Raw genomic sequence first — 27038 nt, forward strand, 5'->3', positions numbered from 1 at the left:
TGATGCCGAGTCAGTGAATGTGTGAGCATCTCAGCGCTGTCAGGGGTCTCCACACGGCTGCTCCAGCACCCAGGGCAACATCGGGGTAGGTCCATGTGGCGTCTCCTTGGGGATGTCTTGCAGGAAGTCAGCCTTGCAAGCTGAAGCTGGGAACTGCTAAGGCAGCTGCACCCTGGTGCGACCATCACAAAGCAAGGGACCTGAGAACTAGAAAGGCGAGGCTCACCGAGACATTTATCCCTCCGCCCTTCAATTAATCCCACTTGTTTTTATAAACTAACTCAGTCTTGGTGTTGTAGCAATACTTTATTACTCACCCAGGTAGTTTAAGTATAGAATTTCTTCTTGTAGCATGAAACTGTGTGTGTGTGTGTGTGTGTGAGAGAGAGAGAGAGAGAGAGAGAGATTGAATTTAGGACTACAAGAGAAACTGGGCTAGTTTGCACTTAAGTGCATTCTGCGTGTTGTTCCACAGTGCGGATGCAGAAACAGGGCAGAGATAGGGTCTTGCTTCAGGTCACACGGGTAGTTTGTGAAGAAAGCAGCCTGAGTCCAGTGTACTTGTCACTGTGGTGGCAGTCCACACAAGTCTGCACCCTCGTTCCTGTTTTGAAAGGCTGGTGGCCAACAAGTCCTTTCTTACTCTGCCCTCCAGTTTTCTGGTGTGTTAGCACACATTTTCCAGTTCCTCTAACATTCTACTGATCTTGTTTTCCTCTTGCCCCTTCTCTGTTTCTAAATGTATAAGTAGCAAAATGGTAACACACACACCACCGCTACCCTCACCCCATGCCTCTCTGCGGCCCTCCAGGCTCTGATACTCAAAAGGGACACAGCATAGCTGTTTCTAACCAGCTCTGACTAGCTCTCTTTCTTAAGAAAAGCAGAAAGCCAGCCACTTGAATCGTTTTACAAATGATTGCCCAGACAGCTGTGTTTTGCGTGTGTCATATTTGGACCTTTGAGCCAAATCTGTAAATTCTTTCTAGTCTCAAGCTTTATCGAAAGCGTAGTCATTGATGATTAGGCATTCCGTAGCTCATTGTAGGATGGTCGTGTTTATTAACAAGGAGGACCAACTCAGAATTTAATGTGAGTGAACGCTGCCAGGAATACATCAGTTGGATCAGCCTCAGTTTGATGAGATGCTGTGTTTATTGGTTTCAGGTTCCCAAAGTCACCTACACTGAGTTCTGTCAAGGTCGGACCATGAGATGGGCTTTAGCGTGGAGTTTTTATGATGACGTGACAGTACCGGTAAGGAGAAACTTGACTGGGCTCTTCCACATGTCAGCTCGTGGTGGGTTCCAGAAGGTCAGGAGTGAACTAATTCTGTACTGGCCTATTTCACTGAAGTTTGTCTCAGTGCTTCCGTCGCAATGGAAGGTGGTTGTAAGCCAGACACTGCTGTGGGATGCTAACCGTGGTGACCACTGACCCTTCGCTATGAATATAGGCTTATGTGGATGGGGCCCCTTGCTTGGCAAATATAAGTGAATGGGAAATGTACCTGTTAGGAAGTAAAATCCAGGTAGTGTGATTTGTGGAAATACCTTGGTGGACGTTCCCTAGAATTGAGATTGAAGCTTGTTTTCTGTGCATCTTTCTTTGCCACTCTAGCTCTCCTGAGTGAGGTTTCTGGTGAATTTATAAGTTGCCATTTGGGGGTATAGGCTTTGGATATGAGCATCATCCACTAGTATATTGATTATTTTTGAAACTGAGCAAGGGATGGGTTACTGTTTGTTTTCTTTGGTTTGCGTGTGATTGAACATTTTGCTAAAAGAACAAAGTGTCAGCATTCACTGGAGTTACTTTCCCACACATGTCTTTGTCTGCTGTACTGCTATATGTAAAGGAAAAGTGCTTCGGAGTTGGCCACACTGAGTAATTTCCAGGGCTGGGCTGAGCTGAGCTCAGAGGTGATGAGAGAATAGCCCTGTTTGTTCCCATGTTTTCTTTGCAGGTTTTACAGCTCCCAAAGAATGATGGACTGGAGGGAGCGGGGAGCGGGGAGGGAGGGGAAAAGTGAGGACCTGATGCCAGGGGCTTAGGTGGAGAGCAAGTGTTTTGAGAATGATGAGGGCAATGAATGTTCAATTGTGCTTTACACAATTGATGTATGTATGGATTGTGATAAGAGTTGTATGAGCCTCTAATGAAACGATTAAAAAGAAAAAGAATGGTTTAGCCCCAAGTAAGGGAGAGAAAAAAAAGAATGACTGACTGATTGGAGTCTGGGGCCTCCAGTCTTCAGCCTAAGCATGCATTGTTTTGAGCAATGGGCGTCCCTGCTCACTGGACAGAGCTGAAGCACAAGGAGCCAATAGGATTACAGGAACCTATCTTGCCTCCATCCTTGGTCTGTTGCAACTAGTGCTATGGGATGAAGTATGAGGGGCTACCCCCCAAAAAACTGGAATTTTTTCAAAGCTATTTAAATTTTTTTACAAACCAACCTTATCACCTTCAAAGCACTCCCATTACACTTGATACATTCATCAAATCTGCAATTCCATTCTTGGAAACATTTTTCAAACTCATCTGTTTGGATGGCTGACAGCACCTTTTTTTTCCTTTACCTCTTCTCTGTCATCAAATAGCTGTCCTTTCATGACCCTCTGCATTCACAGGGACAAAAAGAGGTCTCATGGAGCATGGTCAGGTGATTCAGGTGCATGAGGGAAGAGAAGCATGCTGTTTGTTGAGATGGCTGTGTGAGCAGGTGCATTGTCATGGTAGCAAAACTAGTCCCCCATCTGGCCACCAATCAGGCCTTTTTTGTCGCACATTGTTACACTATCTTTTCAGAACCTCTGAATAGAAAGCTTGATTAACAGTCTGACCTGGTGGCATGAACTCCAAGTGCCCTACGAGTGGACGAGTGGACAACTTCGTCTGTTCGGGAAGTTGACAGCATCCAGAGCGAGGTTTTTCATCAATCAACATTTCACTTTTTTTGAAATAAGAAAACCACTCATACACTTGATTTTTCCCCCATAGTGCTGTCCTTGTAAGCTGTGTTCAACATCACAACAGTTGCTATGACCTTTATCCCGAGCAGTTAACAAAATTTCACAGCTGCATGCTCTTCTCTTAAATTGATTATCACCAAAAATGAGGTTTGAGAGAAACTATTTCACTAAAAAATTCACTGCTCCCAGAGAGAACCTTCCCAGGTGACGCCACAGGCTGCACTAACTCAGAGCGAGTTGCTTAATGCTCACTTAAAATGAGGTTTGAGAGAAACTATTTCACTAAAAAATTCACTGCTCCCAGAGAGAACCTTCCCAGGTGACGCCACAGGCTGCACTAACTCAGCGAGTTGCTTAATGCTCACTTAGCAAGAAAAATGCGGGGGGGGGGTACCCCCTCATCTCTGTCCCACAGTTAGTCATTCCCCTGGAAGCCTCTGTTCACTGGCTGTAGGAAGTCTGGAGGTTGGGGTCAAAAACAGTTACTGGTTAAAAGGACGGTTCTGTGATGACTAAGGTGACTAGATTTTAACATTGGTAAAGCGGGACACCATTGACAAAACTCATATCCTGGCAAAATAGCCACATGGCAGCCAAAAACTGTATACCCTAGCTTGTTGTGCATTCTTTCCAAAAACCGGGACTTTTTTAAAACACCGCGGGACACGGGAAAAATTGTTAAAAATCAGGACGTCTGGTCACCTTAGTGATGACTGTGTAACATAGGGAATGCAATTAGTGTTGCTGAGATGTACGCATAAAAATGGTTGATGTGGCGAAGGTTTTGTTATGCATTTATACATAAAATGATGGTTGTTTGTTTGACCACACTCCCACACCCAGAATTATCTTGGTTTTGTTTTGTTTTTAATCATTTTATTGGGAATTCTTACAGGTCTTATCACAATCCACACACCCATTATGTCAAGCACATTTGTACATGTTACCATCATTTTCAAAACATTTTCTTTCTACTTGAGCCCTGATGCTCCTCAATCCACCCCCCACCCCCAACCCCCTCTTTTCCAGGATTATCTTTTCTTTTACCTTCTGGAATACCTGGGCCTTCACACCAAATGGTTAAAACCATTAGTGCTGCCTTAGACTCTCCCTGAGCAGGCACCCCCAGCTGCCGGAGAGTGGAACTGCACCTGCTTGCAAATGCTTTCTGCTCAACCTGCGTCTCTGTCGCTGGCGCCCCAGCCCCCCAGTGGAAGAGCCGCTGATGAGCTCTGGCACGCTGCAGCGCTGAGGGCAGAGCCACCCTTGCCCGCTTTGATTTTGTAGTCGTTTGAAACCCAGATAGCCAATAAATGTCCAGAAAAACCTGACTTGCTTTGCAAAGGAACCCCAAAGCCTTGCTCTCTTGTAATGTATCCTTTAGCCCTGCGCACAGTTTCCATCTGTCTGAAAAAGGCCTCTTGTGAAGGACTTCAGATTTCTCCCGAGTTAGAGGCTCGTCCCCGCTCCGCCACTACCTCCAACCCCGGGCTGTTATTAATGCATTCCCAGGTGTTCCATTAGACGTACTTTACGTGCTCCAGGAAAAATGGCGATTTCTGATTTGTAGTAACCCAGCAACAGTTCCTTAGCGCTGGTGCCCTCGATCAGCACCTGCTTCCCCTGGGGTAGGCCCAGGGAGCAGGCAAGAGAGAGGCTTATTTGGCTGTCCTGTGGATTCTCCTTCCCTCTAGGTCACTGGTTCTCAACCGTCCTAAGGCTGCCACCCTTTAATACAGTTCCTCATGTGGTGACCCCCCCAACCATAACATTATTTTCGTTGATACTTGATAACTAATCTTGCTACTGTTATGAATGGGCCGAGCCCTGTGAAAGGGTCATTTGACCCCCCAACGGGGTCACGACCCACAGCTAGAGAACCGCTGTTCTAGGTAGACCTTTTCCTGCCCCCTGATTTGAAAAGCTCACATGCTGGGTCACAACCCCACTCTCTTTGGGGTGGGGAGAGGGAACCGTCCACTTAAGAGGAGTGGAGGAAGCCAAGGAACAGAGCTACTTAAGCAGAAATATTGACCTACTTCCCCACCCCACCCCCATTCCTGCCTTTTTAGGGTAAATGTGTAAGTTACTATGGCAACTTAGCCCCGGCTGAAAATTCAAATTCACTGCGGATTCATCATGTGCCTGCACTAAGTCTGTTGCTCTTGTGTGGATTTATTTTAGCAATAAAAAGACAGGTCCTCGGGTTGATAGAATTGTTCTGCATTCGTTTCTGGCTGGTGACCGACAAGAGTATCAGGATGAACACTTCGGTGGCTATTTACAGAATTCCAGCAAGCCACTGAGAATGCAACCTGGTTCCAGCTTCACCTCAAATTGCTCAGGGCATTATTTTAGCTTTGCTTTGCTTTTGCGATGTTTGCCCCTTGCTAAAAGAAACAGAGAAGAGAACATGGCTGGTAGAGCCATTGTCCAGAAACTCTGCTTTTAAAAGATTCCCTCCCTGCCCCCGCGCCCCCTGTGGCCAAAGCATTTCCTTTAAGCCTGGAGTGTGCCTGTCTGGGGAGTGATAACTAGAAATTGCTTTGGCTCTGGTTGCTGGAAGCATGGCCGTACCACTTTCTTGGTAGTTAGAAGCTCCAGAAAGTCACAGATCGGCCCAAGGAGGCAAGGCTGTGGGGACCTGTTAGCGAGTAGCTGGAGGGGAACCCTAAAGTAATCAGGGGTCTCGACAGTGCTCTACTTAGAACCCCACAGGTTTTGCCCTAGCCCTTAATAGATGGAGGGCTCTGTGTAGCTAGACTAGGAGTGGGGAACCCTTGCCCTCGTTTTAACTAGCACAGACCTGATTTGTAAATTGTATGTATTGATTTTATTTACTAAAGGGGTTAGGAACCAGTTTGGAAAGTAATAGCATCCCAATCTGTGCTTCACAGTGCAAAATGTGAAGACTAGGGGGCAGAGCTCTTGAACAGAGTCAAAGCTTCAGACCCTGTTCTTATTTTTCTTGGTAAGTGTGACCGTCGTCGTGATGCTGCCAAAGAAATTTGCTGCCATTTCCTATCCCTTAGGAGACTTCGTTTTATGGGAGAGAAAAAAGAACATTAACTGAAACCATTAATAGAAAATTATATGGGTGAGCATTGGAACGAATAAGGATGAGAATAAGAGGGAGTTTAGAAAAGGAACCCGTTCTGGCTGGGCTTGTCAGAGAAGACGTAGGGGAGGGTCCCCAGTGCGCCTAAGGAGGGTCATTGTGAGCAGGACATCAATGGCTTTTGTCAATTTGGAGCCCTGGGTATGATTTTTGGGTTGTTTGAACATTTCACGTCACTACTCATTTTATTCAAGCACATGAAGTAGATGCTATTTTATAGAGGAAGTTGGAGGGTCAGAAAAGTCATGCTGAACCTAGATCAGTCAGATTTCACCTCCTTGACTCCATAGCACTTAGCCTCTCCTCTCACTTAGATTCATCCCAAGTTCACCATTCTAAAAAACTCCCCAGTGCTACCCATTGCCAATGGGGTGAGGTTTGGCCCATGATTTGGCTCCCCGGGCTTCTCATTTCTGACCTTGACTTTCCTTTTCATCCTAATGAGCCCCTGTTGTCTTCCACCAGATTAACTTCCGCAGACCTTTCATGGTGCGTGTGCTCTTTCCTTGTTCTCTGCCCGGACCTTGCTTTGGACTTCCTTCTCAATCCCAACTTCTGTGGAAAGACGTCTTAACCATTCAACCCATAGAAATCTCTCCCCAGGGAGGGGAAAAATGAGGACCTAATGTCGGGGGTTTAAGTGGAGAGAAAATGTTTTGAGAATGATGTACAAATGCGCTTTACACAATTGATGCGTGTATGGATTGCGCTAACAGTTGTATGAGCCCCTAATAAAATGTTTAAAAAAAAAAAAAAGAAATCTCTCCCCAACCTTGGCCATGAGGCCAGAAGAATTGGGTGAATTGATCAATTATTCCATAGAATGCTCCTGATCAAAAAGGAGAAATACAGAACAGAATTTCAAATTCTCATGGCTCCATGGAGGGCATATGAACCCCTAAAACTATTGCCCTGTGATAATCTTTAAACCTAAAACCAAATATTATTCCCTGTAGTCTTCTTAGAACAGAGCTCTAGCTTCATTTAACTAGTTACATTTAACTAGTTTAAAAGGACTACCTTAAGCATTATGCTCCTTACAGATGTGTCTATTTGGGGTCACATTGATAACCGTGTCTCAAGATTATATAGGAACCTTAGAGGGGAGGCAGTGAGTTTATGTTAACGATGGAAGAACGACTCAGATAAGAATGATTGTACAACTTAAGAGAATGTATTCATTGTCACATGTAGAAATTGCTGGACTCGTGTATATTTTGATGTGTTTATTCTCAACAAAAATAAATAAAATTTAGGGTGAGGGTAAGCCCTTTTTTTCTTGACCACTTGTATTTGTTTATTTCAGTCATTGATTGGGTTTTCTAAACTTCCTGGGGCATATAAGAGGACGATTTGGTTAGCTGGCCTCTTTTAGCTTTATGTGGAGTATATTAATTATCCTAAATTATTTTTCTGCACATTAGGTTCCTCATCTGTAGAGTTGAGTACTTATCTTTGTTTTTGCAGTTGGGGGTTGTGTTGAGTTGGTTCAGACTTACAACAACCCTGTGTATAACAACAGGGCCTGCCTCATCCTCACAATTGTTCTTTGTTGTTGTTGTCGATGCAATGCAAACTCTTTGTTTAGCAGTACCACAGAATACGTAAACTCCATATCTAGAATAAATAGCAAATTTGTATTTATTGTGTCCGATACCATACAGGCCCAGTCTTTCACTACACTAAATCATTAGAAATCCATGTCCTACTTCAGAGTTCAAGCTTGCTGCAAGTGAGTCTCCCTGAAGTAGCCCAGGTCATGGGCAGGAAGTGATTTGGGGAGTGGAGTGATTTGCCAGGGAGTGATTTTGGGATTCTACTTGGGGCGAGGGGGTGGGGGATGGGGTGTAAAGGAAGCAAGCTGGCAGAGGGAGGAGACTGACTGGTGCAGGCGCAGGAGGCCTCGGCTGAACTCCACAAGGACTTCTGGAGCTGGATAGGTGTCCCAAATTGGGGTGAGGGCAAAGCTTCTGGGTAAGGCCTCTGTACCCCTGGGTTGACAGGGGTTACAGGCTGCTCCAGGAGGGGTCTGTGAGCATGGGACAAGGCAGAGTTTTTCAGCAGAGGACATGCCCAAGAAAGGCTGGCATTTTGACCTGATCACAGTTGTTCTTATGTTTGAGCCCATTGTTGCTCCTGCGGTGTCGGCGCAGTGGACCTTAAGAGAGTCACTGAGCTGTGTAGACCTGGGCACACCAAGGCCAGTCTCACGACGAGAAGATGCTTTGTCCACAACAGGAAGGCCGTGGCTTCACTCAGCAAGTCTTAGCCAAATGCCTCGCTTCTCTTGTGTGTGTACTAGGAATAACTTGGTGGTTCCATGCTGGAGTGAGCAGCAGAGCATCCATCGGCAGAGGGTAGCAGAAGCTACACTCAGACTTGTGTTAAGTTAGACCTACCTCATTTAAAAGTCTCTGGGCTGCTTTCACTACTGAGATGTTGAAGATTAAGGTGAACATGAGGCTAAGGAATGTGTAGGCAGTCCTGTTAGGTAAAGCATATTTTAAAAATAATCAACTTTTTTATGTGTTCCCAATTTATGGTTTCAATCCAATGTTTGCTTGGTTGGTTTTGTCTTGTGAGTTCTTTTTTTCAACAATTTTATTGGCATATAATTTATACATCATACAATTCAGTAGTTCAGTCACATCTAAAAGAGTTGTACAATCATCACCACAGTCAATTTCAGAACATTTTCTTCATTCTTGTACTCACTGTTATTAGCTCCCCATTTCCCCCAATCTTCCCTGCCACCGCCCCAAGAAACCAGTAATCCATTTACTGTCTCTAGAGGTTAATTTGTTTTAAACCATTTAACGAAGCCACACCTGAAGCAGCACCTCCTCTTAATTGTCATTCACTGAATCCTTGCCCTTTAAAAGATACATGTCCTGTGTCACTTCTGGGACACAGGACTCCTTATACTTCTTCACACGAATGTCGTTTCAGCTGGGTAATCAAAAGGGGGGTCTTCTTAGCTGAATCCTCTTATAAATTCAACTTCTGGTTCTGTGGATTGAACTCAGACTGAGGTTGTTGTTGTTTTTTTAATCATTTTATTAGGGGCTCATACAACTCTTATCACAACCCATACACACATCAATTGTGTAAAGCGCATTTGTACATTCATTGCGCTCATCATTCTCAAAACATTTCTTCTCCACTTAAGCCCCCGGCATTAGGTCCTCATTTTTCCCCTCCCTCCATGCTCTCCCCTCCCTCATGAGCCCTTGATAATTTATAAATTGTTATTTTGTCTTATCTTGCCCTGTCCGACCTCTCCCTTCACCCACTTTTCGGTTGTCCATCCCCAAGGGAGGAGGTCACATACAGTTCCTTGTAATCGGTTCCCTCTTTCCTACCCACTCTCCCTCTACCCTCCCAGTATCGCCACTCACACCACTGGTCCTGTAGGGATCATCCGCCCTGGATTCCCTGTATTTCCAGTTCCTATCTGTACCAGCGTACATCCTCTGGTCTAGCCAGACTTGCAAGGTAGAATTCGTGTCATGATAGTGGGAGCGGGGAGGAAACATTTAGGAACTAGAGGAACGTTGTATTTTTCATCGTTGCTATATCACACCCTGACTGGCTCATCTCCTCCCCGAGACCCCTCTGCAAGGGGATCTCCAGTGGCCTACTAATGGGCTTTGGGTCTCTACTCCGCACTCCCCCCATCATTCACTATGGTAAGATTTTTTGTTCTGATGATGCCTTATACCTGATCCCTTCGACACCTCGTGATTGCATAGGCTGGTGTGCTTCTTCCATGTGGTCTTTGTTGCTTCTGAGCTTGATGGCCGCTTGATTACCTTCAAGCCTTTAAGACCCCAGACGCTATATCTTTTGATAGCCGGGCACCATCAGCTTTCTTCACCACATTTGCTTATTCACCCGCTTTGAATGACTGAGTTTTTTGTTTGTTTTTTTAATGTTAAATTATCTATATCTGCCATGACTGTTGAACTATTGCGATAGATTTGAATATAGTACCCTTCATTTAAAATATTTTTGATTTAAAAAAATTGTGATTTGAAGTCACAGCATAGTAGCAGAAGATGATTTAAATTAGAGCAAAACAGATCATTTCTGTTTATTTTTTATTATTATTTTTATTTATTTAAATGTATTTTATTTTCCATCCATTCAGAGGGATTCTTTTTTTTAAAATCACTTTTTTAGGGCTTGTACAATTCTTATCATAATCCATACATACATCCATTGTGTCAAGCACATGTGTATATTTGTTGCCATCATCATTCTCAAAACTTTTACTTTCTAATTGAGCCCTTAATATCAGCTTCTCCTTTTCCCCCTTCCCCTCCCACTACCCCCTCCCTCATGAACCCTTCCTAATTAATAAATTGCTATTATTTTGTCATATCTTACACTGTCCAATGTCTCCCTTCACCCACTTTTCTGTTGTCCATCCCCCAAGGTTCTGTTCATTAATGTTTGTGACAAGGTATAAGATTACCTAATGCGAGGAACAGAGGAGGTCTAGCGTACGTATTTATTTTAATGATCTGATCTTGTGTTTCACTGTGCCCCTGCCTGCTGATGTTCAATATAAGAACATGAGAGGCGTGGTTGCTCTGCTAGAAGCAGTACTTGAGTTTAATCATTTGAAACATTGCTGGAGAATTGCTAGAATATGTTATCTGTCTCTTGAGTTTTCTATAGTAGAGTAAAACGAAATTTAAAATAATTCGGAGAATGTGTATGTATGGGTACCTATTAAAGCAAGACATTAGAACCTTCAGCATGCCAGACAAGGGTTGACCGACCCTTGTCTGTGGAAAACCAGGACCAAGGTGCTGTGCAGGGGCCAGGGGCCCACTTGAGATGATAGGGCAGGTCCCCCTCTAGCCCTGCAGTGGCAAGAACTAGACAGGCAAATCCTTGGTGGAGCTCTGTTAGGGTTTGGGGAGAGTGTTTGTCTCTCATTCCATTCTGGAGAGTTCATGCTTACGTAAAAAGAATTGAACAAAATAATAATAATTTATGAATTATGAAGGAAGGGTTCATGAGGGAGGGGGAGTGGAGGGGGGGGCGGAAATGAGCAGCCGATATTAAAGGCTCAAATAGAAGGCAAATGTTTTGAGAATGATGGTGGTAACAAATGTACATCTGTGTTTGACACAATGGATGAATGTATGGATTGTGATAGGAATTGTACAAGCCCCCAATAAAATGATTTTTAAAAAGAAAGAATTGAGGGCCAGCCCCAGTGTGACAAATGGATAACACAACAGCATCTTTACTGATCGCAACTTATGAGCCCAAATGACTACCACTTGGGTAAAATGGTAAAAAGATAGGCAGCGCTGTCCTTTTAACCAAACGGGTAGATGGCCTGAGTGTGCCCGCTGTCTTCAGGGACGGCCTTGGGAACTGAAATGGAGAGTCTGGTTCTTGTACCTTTTTTTACACACGCACATCACCTCTACCACCGTCACCGTCACCGGCTTCTTTTCTCTGCAGCTTCATCCTAGTTTTGCGCCATAGTGCAAAGTGTCAAAATTTTTATAAGGTTCCCAGTAATCTGTAAGGTGTATGTTTCTCCTGCTGCCATGATTGGGCAATGGCAGTACGACTATTTTGATGTCAGTGTGAATCTGTCCGATCTTCGTTGTACGTGTGCAGTTGTTAGATGCCAGTGAGGCTGTGCTGACCCATAGGGACCCCGTGCACAGCAGAAGGAAACACTGCCCGGTCCTGCCCATCCTCACAGTTGTTCCTGGCTGGAGTCCACTGTGGCAGCCGCTGGGTCAGTCCATCTTGTTGGGGGTCTTTCCTGTTTTTCACTGACCTCTCCTGTCCCAAGCCTGGTGCCCTGGCCTCTCATGACGCCGTTTCCAGCGTCTCAGCACCACGCACAGGACAGGTGGTGGAGGCAGTACTTAGAGTCTGCTGCGCCTTTTCAAGAGCTGCCTCTTTCTCGCAGACTTTGCTGTTGGTTCTTTTCTCTCTAGTGAATATTTTCCCCTAGCCTTCTTAATTGTCATTTTTTAATTAGTTACTATCTGGTATCGAGACAGTAGGGATTGTTTCTTGGAAGTATCCATTCTGATAAAACATTTCTAGCATAGACCTACCTGGCTGTTTTGTTGTATATTTCTGGCACATGGGGTTGTCATTTAATTCGTGAAAGGCATGATCTAGTGACTGAACCTTAATGTGCATTTACACATGCTCTGGCAGTGTTTCCGGGTACACTGGAGTTAGCAGCCGCAGGGCAACCAGGGCCCCCCTCTCAAGGACAAAATTGGGTTCCCAAAGCTGGGTGTCTTTCTGGAAGCAGATCCCACCTCTTTCTCCAGGGCTGGGGTGTGAGGTGGGGGGACTACTGAGTGAATTGCTGACCTATGCCCTCAAGGCTGAGCGCTTAACAGTGTTGTTTTGTTATTGTTGATGTTTTTTGCAGGAAAAGATCTTCAATGTTAACTCAGTTTTTCCTCCCTTTAAGCCCTTTTCTTTACTAGTTTCGCCTCATTTTAATATTGACCTTACAATTGTCTGAAGTTTTGGTAAATTTTGTCAACAAATGTGTCTCTTTAAAAAACCCATATTCTTTATAGTCATAACTAGATTTATTCTCCTAAAAATACCATTGGTATAAAAAGTTGTCCCTTTAAAGGATTGTAAGCTGTAGAGAGTGATGCTGTTAGGTTTGTAAATGGAGCTTGAGTCCCTCTAGTGAGTGAGGTAGAATTGACCTTCCAAGCTGGGACACGAGCGGAGCATCTCCAGGGTTGCCTGGGCTTGGGCTGCCCTGCTCCCCAGTTGCGTGTGTGCCAGGCAGTGCTTAGCTCGCCTCTGGCGGGGACCAGCATTCATGGGCATTCAGCAGGCCTCCTCTTCCGCGCATGTGAATGGATTGGCCAGAGTCTCACACACCGTGGTTCACTTGCTGTTTTATTTAAAGCCTCAGCAAAGTACAAATTCACACTACAAGTTGGTGATTTCAAGCCCTGTAGTTCTCTATGGTGCCCCAGGCTCCTTGAATTGGCATGCACTAAATAATTACCCAGGCCAGCTTTGAGCAAAACGGTAGACAGGGTCATTTAGCAATGGGAGGAATGGTAGACAGAGCCAGAACAGAGGCTGCATGATATGGTGGAGTAATTCGGACTCAGGAGTTAGGGATATGTGACCTTGAGGTGATTACACAGCTGCTCTGTCTCTTAGTTTTCCCATCCGTAAATGGGGAGCTGGGAAACGTGAGCAAATGCCTTTGCTGATTTTTAGTGCTCTATGATTTCCAACAGTTACCTCATAGAAATGCCCCTAGCTTGGGTCCATTATAATGCAAGAGAGTGATGGTACTTCGTTTCACTTTCCTCTCTTGTCTGTCTCTTTCAGTCCCCTCCAAGTAAACGAAGAAAACTGGAGAAGCCTCGAAAGCCCATTACGTTTGTGGTGCTAGAGTCTGTGATGAAGGAGTTATCCCTCAAAGCTTCGTCTTTGGGCTCTGAGACCACAGAAGGCGTAGTCGTTGTGACGACGTGGATTGAAAAAATTCTCACTGATCTGAAGGTACCTGATTGAGCATGATGAAGAAGTGCTTATACTACTTTCTTTATAAAAGGAATTTGGAGAAAAGAAGCAAAAAGTGATGTCCTATAAATTGTTTTTTTCTTCCAACTAGGTCCAGCATAAACGAGTTCCCTGTGGGAAGGAGGAAGTGAGCCTTTTCCTAACCGCCATAGAGAACTCCTGGATTCATTTAAGGAGAAAGAAAAGAGACCGTGTGAGACAATTGAGAGAAGTTCCCCGAGCTCCCGAGGGCGCGATCCAAGCCTTGGAAGAGAAAAGAGCCACCCCCAAAGAGTCTGGCAGTAGCCAGGATTTGGCCCAGGAGAGTACCCCCTGCGGGCCTGCTCTACCGGAGAGCCAGTCTGTTTCTGTTGAGGGCCATTGCCCAGGCGAGCATGCCCTTCCCCATGAAGAAAAGCCTGAGTCCATGGAGGATGAAAGGAGCGAGGGAAAGGGAGGGGTGGAGGTTTGGGAAACTTGCCAAGGTTCCAGCAATGGAGCCCCGGACCGGGAGGCACCTGAGCAGCTCAGCAACCCAGTGGTGGATAGGGGGAGCTCTCTCCAGGGAGTGGCTGGGCAGTATCTCTTTAAGTGTTTGATAAACGTTAAGAAAGAAGTGGATGATGCCTTAGTTGAAATGCATTGGGTTGAAGGCCAAAACAGGGATCTGATGAACCAGCTGTGTACCTATATCCGGAACCAGATTCTCAGGCTTGTGGCTAGTTAGCGCCGCACACACAATGCACAGCTGGGACAGTGCCTTAGAAGCAGCTTGCGTTGGGAGGCCAGGAGGAGTTCCACCATTGGCCCATTCGTGTCATTTAAGTGGATACTCTGAGAACAGAAACAAACTCATTTTAAAGCCAGCCCCCTCTTCCCCTGGTTGTTGTGGGGTTTTTTGTTTGTTTGTTTTGTTTTTAACTCACAGGGAAATATTTTAATGCTAGTTGAGGAGGAAGTCACTTGTGAGTATCAGCAACAGCAGGCAGCTGTCAGTAAACTCAGGATGAATTTAAACCCCACTGAAACTGCTCCCTTCAGCTTGGACCAGTTCTCTGAGACCCAGAGGCCTGTTGGCAAGGCGAGGCGGCGGCGGTCCTGGATCAGCGCTGCCTAAGGGGCCGCTCTTCCTCTGGGTGGAGCTCCTTCACCAGGAGAGTCAACTTTCAAGACTAGCGCACCCCCACACCCCCTCACCCCCTCGGGGAACATCATCCTCCCTGCCTCGGGCAGGTGGTGGAGAATCTGGGGGAAACCTGAGTAATGCCAGAGAGAAGGGCCCCTGGGGAGTGCCTGCTGACAGGTGACTGCCTTCAGGGTGCGCCTTTCTGGAACCACGGGAGAAGACACCGCAGAGTGCAGCTAGTCTCCCACCACCAGCCATTTTGGAGTGATTTTCCTGATGTATGATTTTCATTTGTTTTGACATCTGAATCTCACAGAGCTTTGTTTTGTTCTTAATATAAAAGTATTCAGAATTGAAAACTGTCAATCATGTTTGGATCCTGGGGTTGGGGTTGGGGTGTGGGGTGGTGGAATGAGAGAGCGCGCACGTACGTGTATGTGTGTGTGTCTGGCTGGCTGGCTGGCTGGCTTTGGGTGCGTGTTTTTTGATAATACAGATATTTTTAATGAAACACGATAGTATGTGCCGCAGTTAACTGATGAAAGTCACATCTGTTGGCAGATGGATTGTCGCTGACCTGCTCGATGGCGCTTTTTGTGGGCTCAAGTACAATCCCCTCTGTGCTGACCTGCTAGCATGGGAGATGTCTGAGGCCAGAGTAACCGGATTTCGAAACATGTTTCTAATCGGCATGCCAGGCTCAGCAGGAATGTTTCTGGACCGGGAATCTCCTTTTTAGTTCTTGCGTGTCGCAGCGCCCCTCTGCTGTGTTGAACTCGCACAGCTTGCAGCCGATCGTTCTGTTTAGTCTGCAGTCTGAGAATGGAGCCAGAGCTGCGCGCCACCGACGCAGAAGACCAGGCTGCTGAGTCATTAGGCCAGCCTTCGGAGAGGTGACTCTTGGTTAGGACAAAAAGCCAGTGACCTTGGCATATTGTGGCAGCAGTAGGTCAGGCCTTCCGGAAAGATGCAGGAAACGAAAATAGGACTGTGTGGTGCCCCCTGTGTAGTGGAGACAGGGCCATGGAAAGGAACTTATTAACCAGGTGTTTGTTTTACTTCGTGAGAACAGTTTATGATGCTTTGGATGGAAGCATACAGAGCAGGTTGGTTTCCCATTCAACAGTGAACACACTTTTGGTTCATGACATTAGTTGCACTCCTCCGCCTCCTCCCTGCACCCTGTTTCCATTCATCTGTCCTCCTGTCTCATCCGCCCCTCTCAGTGTTGCTTTGGGGCAGAGATTGCCTTTTTGGTCAGCTGGCCTTGGTAGGTCTGTCTCTGCTTTTGCACAAGGCTAACCAATGTTCTTAACCCAGTCCATGGACCGCTGGAGAATCTGTGCTCTTCCTGGAATCAGATCCAGGAGCATACCTGCTTCTCTTGTTTTCCTGGGGAGCAGGTGGACCCTTGACTTACAGACAGGAGTCAGTGACCATTGAGAATTAAGATGCGCTGTCTTTGGTTTAACCCTTTGTTTCACAGGACGAGGAACCCATGCCCGAGGTCACACAGAGCCAAGGTGTTCAACTCTGGCTAGGGTCTCCAGTCCCTAATTCTCTGCTGTACCCACCCGTTCCAGTCCCCTGAACTTAGCCTGTGCTGCCTATCGCATTCAAATAGTATGCAGTCCACCTGAACTTTAGTTTCTCATAATTTTAGGATAAAGTTAAAGGGGCAACTATTCATACCACAAGTCATCAATTATTTTTGACTGGTTGTTGTGTTATGGTTGTTCCTTTAGAAAAATGAAAAGTAGAAAAGAAAAAAATCACCCACAGTCTCAACCCTCCTCACACCACCAGGATTGGTAATGAAATGTGTTTCCTATCATTTCCCTTTCCGTAGATGAGATTGTGTCTTGGGTTAAACATAATAATTTTGTTTCTCCATTTAATGTCTTATAAGTACTTTTTCGTGTCAGAACAATAGTATATTTATTTGCACTCTTGCCTTTTTCAGGGTGAATTTTTGGCATGGTATTAGCCTTTAAATTCAAGTCTTGGGGATTCACCGCAAATACTAGTAACTAGAGGTGTAAAAGGTGTGTTCTGGACAAGGTCATAGGTGACAAGCTAATGCTCAGAGAAATGTTTTTAAATAACAGTGGCTAGAGCTGCGAGTGCCTTCTTTGTGTGCGGATGTCTGTTTCCTTCTCTGTGGAGAGTGCGTCTTTCTTAATGTAGAAGAAAGATTGAGAAGTCGGTTTGGAATATATATTGCACTCACCTGTGAAGTATATATGTAAACACTATATATATAGTATACATTATATATAGCATCCACCTCTGGTAGGGAAAAGGAATTCGTTCTTTACCCCCAGTACAAAATGCTGGGTGATACTCTCATAAGTGTCTGGAGGGCAGGTTCATCTTGGTGGATTGGCATGAAATTAAATCTTCGTGGTATTTTCTCCCATTCTATTCTGGCCCTGGCATTGGCTTTGGATCTCTTGATAATGAAAGTGGGAACAGAAGCAGAGCTTGTTTCCCGAGGGACTAAAGCTACTTTTGTTCTTTGCAATCTGTTTGGTTCCTTCAGTCCATAGTCCTCCTTGGCAAACTGTTCATAACACCTGCGCGGTGCTCTGCACCCTGAGACTGAATTCTGGTTGGCTATTTACAACCGTGGTGTTTATGTGCTTACCGTGAACACTCTTCTAAGATCTGACAGTAACAGCCAAACAAGCGATGGGAAAGATGAAGACGGCTGTGGGGAGTCTGAGGCCTCTTAAGAGAATATGGGTGTTCTGCACTAGTGTCCTAGCCGGCAGCTTATTCAAAGGATAGCAGTTCCCTCTCTGGCCACACGGGGGCAACTTTGGCCTTTTAATCACTCGCCTTGAGGTCACTGTGGGAATTGAAGTGTGGCCACGGTATTTTCTTGAACTATCCAGCTAAGTATTTTGTGTAAATAAGTACATTATAACATAAAGGAAAATTGAAAAATAAGAATACCAGTAAGCATCAACAAATCACCACCACCAGTTGTCTTTTTATCTGCAAATGACCCATTTGGACCTTTTTTGTGTTTCTTCACAGTCCTACTGAACTGTTTCTTTTCTTTTGTTTCCCAACTGCCCTACTACTTTAAGACATATCCAGGTTGGGCCATCTCTTGGTGTTGGGGGCTATTGACCGTAAAACCGTAGATTTTCTAAAGCAGGCCTGGAGAGTCATCCGAGGGCCCAGGAAGGAAAATAGCGCCAGTGTTCTCTGATCAGTTCGCGCTCTTGATCGCTCTCACTGGCCCGCTCAGCAGCCCTCCTGCACAGTGGAACCGCACCTGCGGGCTCTGCCACTGTCACTGCTGACGGCAGCAGGAGGTCCCCCTCAGAGCACCAGGTGGGTCCGTCTGCTGCCCTTGCAGTTAGCAGCCCCACATGTGATCTGCCATGCACCAGAATTGGCTGTGGCAATTAATTGGTCTGATTGACTGGCTGGCTGCCTGACAAATGCATTAAATAGGTTGTTTCTATCAAATGTTGGCAGGGCTTCTGTGGTGCGTCCATGTGGCTTAGCTGGGTCTTGCTTCTGCAGAGTCTGTGTGCGCTCCGGAAGTTCCGTCGGCTCTTAGCGCTGTGACACAGGTCAGGCTGGCCGGCCAGCCCAGCAGATTTACACAGGAGGAGGAGAAAGTTCCCGCCCGGCAGCTAAGTAAGGAGGCCTCGGAGAAGGTTAGGGGCAGGAGCACACTCTGGAGGACGTAGATGCTCTGCAGACGGGTTTTGCTGAAAACTTGTTACCATTGAGTGAATTCCAACTCACAGCAACCCTAGAACAACAGTTCTCAACCTGTGGGTCGTGACCCCTTTGGTGTCAAACGACCCCTTCACGGGGCACCCAAAACCATCAGAAAACCTAAATATTCCAGAATATATAATTACATATTGTTTTGTGATTAATCACTATGCTTTAATTATATTTAATGATGTTCAATTTGTAACAATGAAAATACATCCTGCATATCAGATATTTACATGACGATTCATAACAGCAGCAGAATTACAGTTATGAAGTAGCAATGAAAATAATTACATGGTTGGTGGGGGGGTCACCACACCATGAGGAACTATATGGAAGGGTCGTGGCATTAGGAAGGTTGAGAACCACTATTCTAGAAGCTGCCCCCATAGGGTCTCCACGGCTAGAAGTGTTTACCCAAGCCGCTGGCCACATCTCTGCCCTGTGGGGCGGCTCGTCATTCCTACTTGGCCCCCTGGCTAACAGCTGAGGGCCTGCCCCCAGGAGGCTGAATGGAGTGTGAGCTGCCTCCGCCTCCTGGAGCAGGGCGCTGATGCTCAGACCTTCCCAGTCGTCCTGGGCGCACGTCTCTTGGCGTCCACGGCAGCGCGCTCGTAGAAGCCCCTCAGGAGGCCCCCACCACCACCACCACCAGTAGCAGGGCCTCACACGAATCAGAGCCCCTGCTCTGCTCTGGAAAGATGTTCAGAGCCTCCGCTGTGACTCACCCAAATGACTAAAACAGTGGTTTATTTGTTTTAATTGCTGGTTGAAACAGCGAATGCCGCCTCTTGGAGGCTGTGCTTTTATCGCAGGAGGCTGTGTTGTGACTGAGGGAGGCCTTGCACCTCCGAGGCGTAGCCCATCCGCCTAGCTCAGTCCAAACAAGCAGCAGGACTGAGGAGGTGGGAGATTGTGGGTGCTCGAAGCATGCAGGTGGACCTGGCACGATGCTCCGAAGAGGGCAAACGGTCTGTAAACCCAAGGGACTTTTAACCACTGGAAGGGAGCAGCCAGCGGAAGGAGTGCTGACTGCAGTTCATCAGATGTGTGGCTTATGGACCGTTCCCACCCATACGGGGTGAGTTGCTTTATTAGGCCTTGGTCTCCTCGGGTAAAGTGGGAGGGATATTTGTTTCACAGCTTCGTCATAGCAGTTACGCCAGAGCAGTCCTAAAACAGCTGGCGGAGTGCATCAACAGTCAGCTTCTCCGCTCACTCACATCCTCCTCTTCCTGAAGTCTCCTGCCCATAGACTCTGATGAAAAGGCTGAGGCTTTGAGGGTATAGGAGCCGCTGTGTAAGCACTCCCTCTTGACCAAAGCTTACAGGTCCAGGTCACAGAGAGAAGCAGAGACGGCCCATGTAGCATAGCCCTGAGGTGTGTGATGGCCCAGGGTGATAGCCGAAGGAAGGGAAAGTCCAGAGAACCCAAAGGAGCATTCACAGAGGGGAGCCCCAGAAACGGGATTCTTATGCCTACTCTCAAGTTGTACTGTGGGCCTCCAGTCTCATCTGAGCTACCTCTATGGAGGAGAACTTCAGAAAAGCCTGTATCATAACAGCTTCACAATGTCGCCCTTTAACCTTTAACCTAACAGTTTGTAGTTTATGATTTAGTAAGTGGAATTGTGCATTATTAATTCTTAATTTATGCTATCAAATCTTCACAGAATTTTGTATTTGGCAGTAGTGCAGGTAATTAAGTAGTTAATGAAACCACACAATAAAATGTCTGGTGAAAGCACACGTTGGACCAGAATCACTGTAAAATAACTGATAATTAGCTAATGACTCTTTGACAATACCTAATTGTATCATACTGGAAGAGAGATTTCATTTTTCTTTCAGGAGGCAGCTCCAAATATCTCCCTTGCAGAACTCATGAACTTGATGTCCGTTTTCGCTTGTTGGAAAGGGTATCAGTTGTCAGAAACCCATAAGTCAGCCCGTTTCCCTCTGTAGGTGTGTGAACCAGTGTAAATACGGAGAAAGGGAAGGCTGCCTGCCATCTGGTGGAGCCATTTAGGGAGCATGGCCCAGGAATCTTGACGCAACACAGAGCCAGGAAATCCCCAGCTGGGGCACTTGGCTAGTTCTAGCAGCCCGCCAGCCCCCAGGGAAATGGCAGCTTGCACTGTGCTGCTGTCCAAAAGCACTGCTGAGCCAGAAGCCCTCCCCAGATGGAGCCGGTGGCCAGGGACCTGCTCCTTCCCATGGCTTATGATTTGGAGACATGCTATCTGTCACTGGTGCGACATAGGATCGTCTCCTGGGACCTCTCAGGATTCCTGCCCACAAGGCTAACCGGGAGCTTTATGGACCAGCTAATGCAGTGGCTCTCCACCTTCCTAATGCCGCGACCCGTTAGTGCAGCTCATGTGGTAGTGACCCCCAACCATAAAATTATTTTCATTGCTACTTCATCACTGTCATTTTGCTACTGTTATGAATCGGCCAAGCCCTGTGAAAGGGTCGGTCGTTCGACCCCCAAAGGGGTTGAGACCCACAGGTTGCGAACCGCTGAGCTAGTGGGACCCTGAGTTCCAGGGAAGCACAGATCTTAGGCTCTTTCACCCGCAAGGGCAGTTTGGTACTTCTCTACAAGCGCACTCCTTACTCCTAGCAGTCGCCTTAATTAGCTTTACAATATGACTCTTAAGGTTCTTTTTCCACCCTGGATATCTATTTTTAAAGGATACCAGAAATCCAGATTTTATGAGAAATTTTACTTAGCTATAAATCCTAGCAAATAATTCACTATTTCATTTAAAACTTGAGGGGGCTTCAAAAAGTTTGTGGAAAAACAATTAAAAGATAGTGGGGGGGAAAGAAAAAGATAATGGGAGTGTTCTTGTTTCTGGTGAGCCACCCATTTGTAGTCTCTGATGGATACTCCTTTTGTCACAGGTAGGACTACCTGTGTTTGCTTCCCCCACTTTTGTAGCTCTCATTTACTAAAGTTCCTGCCATCTGAGTGCTGCCCAGCCAACACCCTCCTTTTAAGGCTCCTCTCGCCTTTTCCTGGGGGAGAACCCCAGGATTGTACTTAATGGACTTCAATTGTTCTCTCCCCCCATTCCTGGGTGACTCAGAGACGTCAGTGACTTCCGCAACTCCTTCCCTCCCCTAGAGTCAGGACGCCAAACGTCCAGGCTTCCCTGGCGCTGCCGACATCTTCATACGTCTGTCTCCAGCGGGCCCCACACCATGCAGCATCCAACTCAGGGCTGCCTCTCAGTTCTCTTCCTGTATCCTTTGTTCACCACCCGCCCAGCAGTTGAGTTAGGAAACCTCTCTTCTCCCCTACTCTTCAAAAAGAGAAAAGAAAAGAAGCATCTTCCAATTCCACCTCCCCATTCCTAGAGCCACTGTCCTCCTTTCTCACTGGACCGTGGGGCCAGACTAATGATTTCTGGAGAGCTACAGATTTCAACGGCAGCGAGAGCTCCTGGGGCAAAATGGACAAAGAAACCACCTTTGGGGATGAAATGGAAGTACCATATATACTCGACTTTAAGCCAACCCGAATATCAGCTGAGGCACCTAATCTTGCCACAAAGCGGCATTGAAAATGTGCTGAAAAACTCGGCGTCTACACAAGTACATACGGATAGTTCAGGGAAAGGGTAGGATGGGAAATAGAGATGGGCCAAATGAAGTCAAGAGAGATGAGATCCTAATAAAGCCCAGGCTGGCTCCCTCCAACACTTTGATTTCTTGTATAAAAGTAACACATCTTCATTAGATAAGTTTTAGAACATAATTTAAAAGCCAAAACACCACAACCACAATTCAAATGAAGGTATTTTACATTTTGTTGCCTGCTCTTGACACTTTTATGTACACCTGTATTTTTACACTGCAAATATGGGATCATATTGAGCATAAGATTACTGTGTTACCACCTCTTTCATTTAATAATACAACTTTTTTCTGATAAGACTAATACATATTTCAGAAAACTTAAAAATTTCATGGTGCCCAAGGACAGCGGTTAATATTTTGGTATGTTGACAGCCCTGCTTTCTTCACACGGCTCCATTGTGAGGATCACATTCGCGAAAAGGACTGACTGCTCCTAGTTGGAAACTCAGGCTTTCTGGTTTTCACTGTTTGACTGACGCTTCAGGGACTGTCGTCGTATGAAAAGATATTCGTGCTTGTCTCGTGCTGCTGTGACATACATTTGTATTAGGCTGACGATCAGAAGACGAAGAGGAAACCTGCCGAGTGAGAGCTGGGACGCTGAACACACGTTTTCCGTTTGTTCAGCAAGAGGTGTGCAGTTTATATTTCCACAGTGTCTTCTTTCGCCCTGCCATTGACGTCTCTAAGAGACTCATTGTTCAAAATCTGTGACAAGGTGGTGGGAAATTATTTATTTCAATTTTCCGTAATGGCAAAGTCAAACATTTTCACGTTTTGTTCACAAATGTCTTCGGTGGTCTGCGTCCTTTTGCCCTGTGTCTGCGGCTTTCATTCTTGTTCTTGAACCGCGAGGCTGTGTGTGAGTTGCCGATATGCCCCTTCCTTTGGCCTTTTCCTGTGGTCGTGGGTGGCTTCATCTTGTTTTCATAGCTCAGAACCTGTAAAGAGTTGATGCAGGAAACGTCTCTCATGGGATACCTTTATATTTTATCTGCCCCTTTTTGCTAAACATTTTTTGCACTGACAGCAGAAAAGTGTGTACCTGAGCACTTGAATTCATGTTGGTGTGCATTTATGGTGTGAGGTTTAAGGGCCTGTCTGACCGATGGCTCGGAGTTGTCACGAGAGTTACTCTTCAGAGGTGGCTGAGCTCCCGCACGTCCAACAGAAGTGTCTGGGATGGGCAGCAGAGCAGGCTGGGGACTGAGGGCTGGGCAGATGTGGCGTCGCAGCCCCAAAGCTGGCATGGTGCTAGACTGAAGCGTGCCCCCGGACTGGGCAGGATAGACCCTCCCAGGAGGTCCTGGAACCTTCTGGAAAGGTCTGTTTGTGCTAGTGGAGTGGGATCTGCTGTGGGCCGCCCAGCCAGGGTCAGGCCCGTGTCGGAGGTGGGGGAGGTCCCTGCATGCTGTGAGGGGCCTTAATTACTAGCACAGCAACACACCGTTTTGGTTTTAGAGATATGATCCTCAAGCCTTACGTTCACGTGTAAGCTTGCTTTGCTGGGACAGCAGACCTTAGCCCACCCCACAGAGCACTGATTGTATTCCCATCCCACTGCCTTGGGAGGGGCCCCTTCCCTATCGCCGTGTCCCCTACCCCCACAGGATCTTGACTCACATGCCGGGCTCCACCTCTCTTTACTCATACTCTGCCTGGGCTCACTCTATGACCTGAACGTACTCCAATAAAATGCCTTCGCTTCTTCTCCCAAGAATTCATTAAAGTCCTCGTCCTTTCCCTTTCAACTTTCCACTTTGACCAGCCTCCTCCTCCTCCTCCTCCAGTTTCCAGCCCATTGCCACCATTGGGCCCATGCTTCTCAAGCTGCAGGTCTTGGCTGTCCAGCTTCTTGGGTTTCTCAGGCATACACAGCATAGCTCCTCCCTCTGTGCTTGGGAACTGCATTTCTTTCCTTATTACTCAAGGTCCACACCCAGGGTGACTGCCCGGATAAAGATCTGCCCCTTTCCCTAGTCACCTTTCGAGGCTGGACAGAGCACACATAAGGGATGGAAACCTACACGGAGCAGTTAGAAGTCAGATTCCTCAGGGGGCCTCTCAGGTCATTTATGTTTTCTGGTCACCTCGGTTATCTGCTAACCTTGTTTAGGAGCGCCGCTAAGCAAGGTGAGCGTTACTAACTTCTTCCTTTCCCATCATCACTCATTTCCATGAAGTTTTAAAAGACTCTGGACCTCCATGCAGATAGCACTTTGGGGGCTGTGCTGCCCCCAAAGAGAAGAGAGAGCAGGTAGCTTGTAACCTTGGGGAAGTCACCATCTCTTGGGAGGTTGGACTAGGTGCCCTCAACTCATGCAGCCATGCATTATTTGCAGCAGTGAGGGGGAGAAAACAAGGTGGAACTTGGTGTGACCTGTTTGGTGAGTTTAGGAGTGGGGTTTCTGTAGAGACTAGCTCCTTGGAAAGGGTAGCATTTGCTTCTGGTGTGGATGGAATATCACGAATTGGGGACGGATTCGATGGTAGCTACCATCAGCACAGAATATGTCAGCCTAATTCAAGATCCTTTGTATTATAGAAGCCAGGCTGTTAGGAATCAGGTTCAGCTGGCAAACCCCACCTTAAATCCGCTTAATTTCCTCATATCCCTTCTGAGAAAGAATGTGATTATCTGGGAGCCCACCTCTCCAAAGCAGTCCCCGGTGAGACTGTCTGTGCCGCTGCAGCTCCGCCTGGGCTGCGCCCAGCATGCTGGCCGTGAGCAGAAGAAACCTCCTACGGGTGCTCCTGCAGGACTGGGTTCTGTTCCATGACCTTTTACCTCACTCTGCGTTACCACAGGTTGCCTGGCCTTGACTACTGGGATACTTAGCCCAGTGCCTGGCACACAACAAATATTTGCTAAGTGAATGTTGCCTAGGGTGGCCCTAGGTGGAGTAGTTGTCTGCCCGGACTTCATCCCACATTGGACACCCTCTCTTTCCATCTTGTTTTCATGTCGACGGCTGCAAAGCTCCAGAAACCAAGAATGAAGGAAGGGGTAGCCCATCTGCTGGGAACTGATGCAAAGTTCTGCTGCCTTTGGCCTCGCCCACCTCCCAGCCTCTCCCTGTGAGCTTTGAAGGGGCGACGGGGTGGCATTTCCCAGCTCTGGGGGGAAAAGAAGGGGCTTCAAAAAGGGTTTTGGTAAAATTCCATTATCTTCTCATTCCATGTTCCCCAAATGCTTTTGGAAGCCCCCTTGGAAATGGAATGCTTTGTTGGAATGAGTGTGCTGAGCTCTGGGGGGCTAAGAAGGCTGTCTTATGAAGGGGGTAGATGTCTCTGGTTCTGTAGACTAGAAAAATGGGGGCTATGGTGCGATTTGAACTGGGAATTGGGGTGCACACGTCTGTTGAGGGGTGAGACTGAGTAGAAATTCCCTTGTGAGCAAGCCCACCCTGATGGGCACCCAGAAGCCACACACACACACTCTGGGGGCCACTCTGCAGAGATTCCTGGTCTTTGGGTTATTCCAAAAAACATGCTAGCCTTTCTGATGAAACGTCAACAAGACTCATCTTCCCTTTCCTGAGTGACTGAAAAGTGTCAGCTTCGACCCCAGCCCCACCCTGTGGGACAGGAAGCTGGGCCTAAAATGTCAAACAGCCCCTCATAGTCACTGCCCTCCCTTTGTTCCTCCTTAATATTTCTCCCCCACCCCTCCCCCACTGGGGAAACGGTTGATCTATTCTGCTTGGCCATTTTGGGGCTCTGGTAGGCAGTAAGAGACTGGGGGAGCGGGGGCATGACTAAAACCTTTTAGACTCATTGCTTTTGTCTGACATCTCCTGGTTGCTGTCCCCACACGACCCAAATAAACATGATCATGTGAAACCAGAAAGGCTGTTTGTTTTAAATAGCAAGCATCCCTGCTAAGCTCTGGAGCAGATGGGGTATTGGGGGCAAAGGGGAGGCCGGCATTAGAGTCTGCATTCCCCTCGCGTTTATCTTCTGCTTCCCCGTCCCTGAAGGAAAGGTTGCTTCAGAGTCCTGTCTTCCAAATGAGTGTCTACTTAATGGCATGGGGCTGTTCCCTGACTGGAAGACAAAGAAAAACTAGGCATCCGCCTCCAGACAAGCCCTCAAGAGTGTATACGGCTATCACCATCCGAATAAGTCAGAGGAGATGGCTGGATGTAGCTCTGAGCACCCTGACCCGTTGGGTTGGATGCCATAGTGAAGCCTGGGGAACAGTGCCGTTTCCAGTCACTGACCTAAACCGTGCCACTCGTGGTGTGAGGTGTGGAGTACACACACACACACACACCCTCACCCCACAACCACCCCACTCCCCCCCTTACCTACCTAAGTCTAGGAGTAGAGTCAGCTGGGCCTAACCACACCAATGGCAGGTGGCAGGCAGCTTCAAAGGAGGCAGTGAAAGAGCCAGCACAGGTATAACAGGTATAACCCTCCCAGAAAAAGGCATTCATGCAATGGAGATGACCTGGGCTGGCTCGCCCCTTCACTTGTAGACTTCACTCATGCTCAGCCCCAGAAAACAGGCGTGAGATCTGCAAGGAGAGCTCTCTCCAGACTGGTGCTGGCAAATCATCCTTTCTTCACTAGATTCCTGATCTCCAGGATCTGGGTAGAGTTTCTTTCTCTGGGGTGCATTGTGCCCTCAGAAGGATCAACCCAGCAAACACACCTACCTCTCCTTCACCTGCTCGCTGAAATAAGCACATACCCCTGAGAGCCCCGTGGAAGTGGATTGACAGGTAACTTGCCACACAGAGGTCCTCTGAAAAGTGCTTTCTGGATTTATGTGATGGTAGAGCCCAAGCCATGGGAGTCCAGAGCCCACTGGCATTGCCCTACTCGGTTGGCATTTTTGTTGGGGAAGGAAAGGACATTGGTCCGCAGTGTCTGGGGCCAA

General features: G+C 47.0%; 1 protein-coding gene and 1 long non-coding RNA gene across 3 annotated transcripts in view; one reads left to right on the forward strand and one right to left on the reverse strand.

Moving 5' to 3' along the window:
• The window catches only part of METTL16 (methyltransferase 16, N6-methyladenosine), an 84138-nt gene extending 69021 nt beyond the window's left edge, over positions 1–15117 (forward strand). For both annotated transcript variants that reach the window (XM_004706871.2, XM_045299665.1), the window contains exons 8-10: positions 1168–1257; positions 13459–13632; positions 13745–15117. In XM_004706871.2, the coding sequence (XP_004706928.1) occupies positions 1168–1257; positions 13459–13632; positions 13745–14359 (879 nt within the window). In that variant the 3' untranslated portion in view covers positions 14360–15117. The remainder of the gene's footprint in view (positions 1–1167; positions 1258–13458; positions 13633–13744) is intronic.
• A 7747-nt stretch (positions 15118–22864) lies between these two features.
• The window catches only part of LOC123522737, a 5566-nt gene continuing 1392 nt past the window's right edge, over positions 22865–27038 (reverse strand). Inside the window, exon 2 of the long non-coding RNA XR_006680958.1 lies at positions 22865–23091. This is a non-coding gene — a long non-coding RNA (uncharacterized LOC123522737). The remainder of the gene's footprint in view (positions 23092–27038) is intronic.

The sequence above is a fragment of the Echinops telfairi genome, unplaced genomic scaffold, assembly GCF_000313985.2.
Source record: "Echinops telfairi isolate 266 unplaced genomic scaffold, ASM31398v2 ScPeMD7_7458;HRSCAF=8496, whole genome shotgun sequence".
Classification (NCBI taxonomy): domain Eukaryota; kingdom Metazoa; phylum Chordata; class Mammalia; order Afrosoricida; family Tenrecidae; genus Echinops; species Echinops telfairi.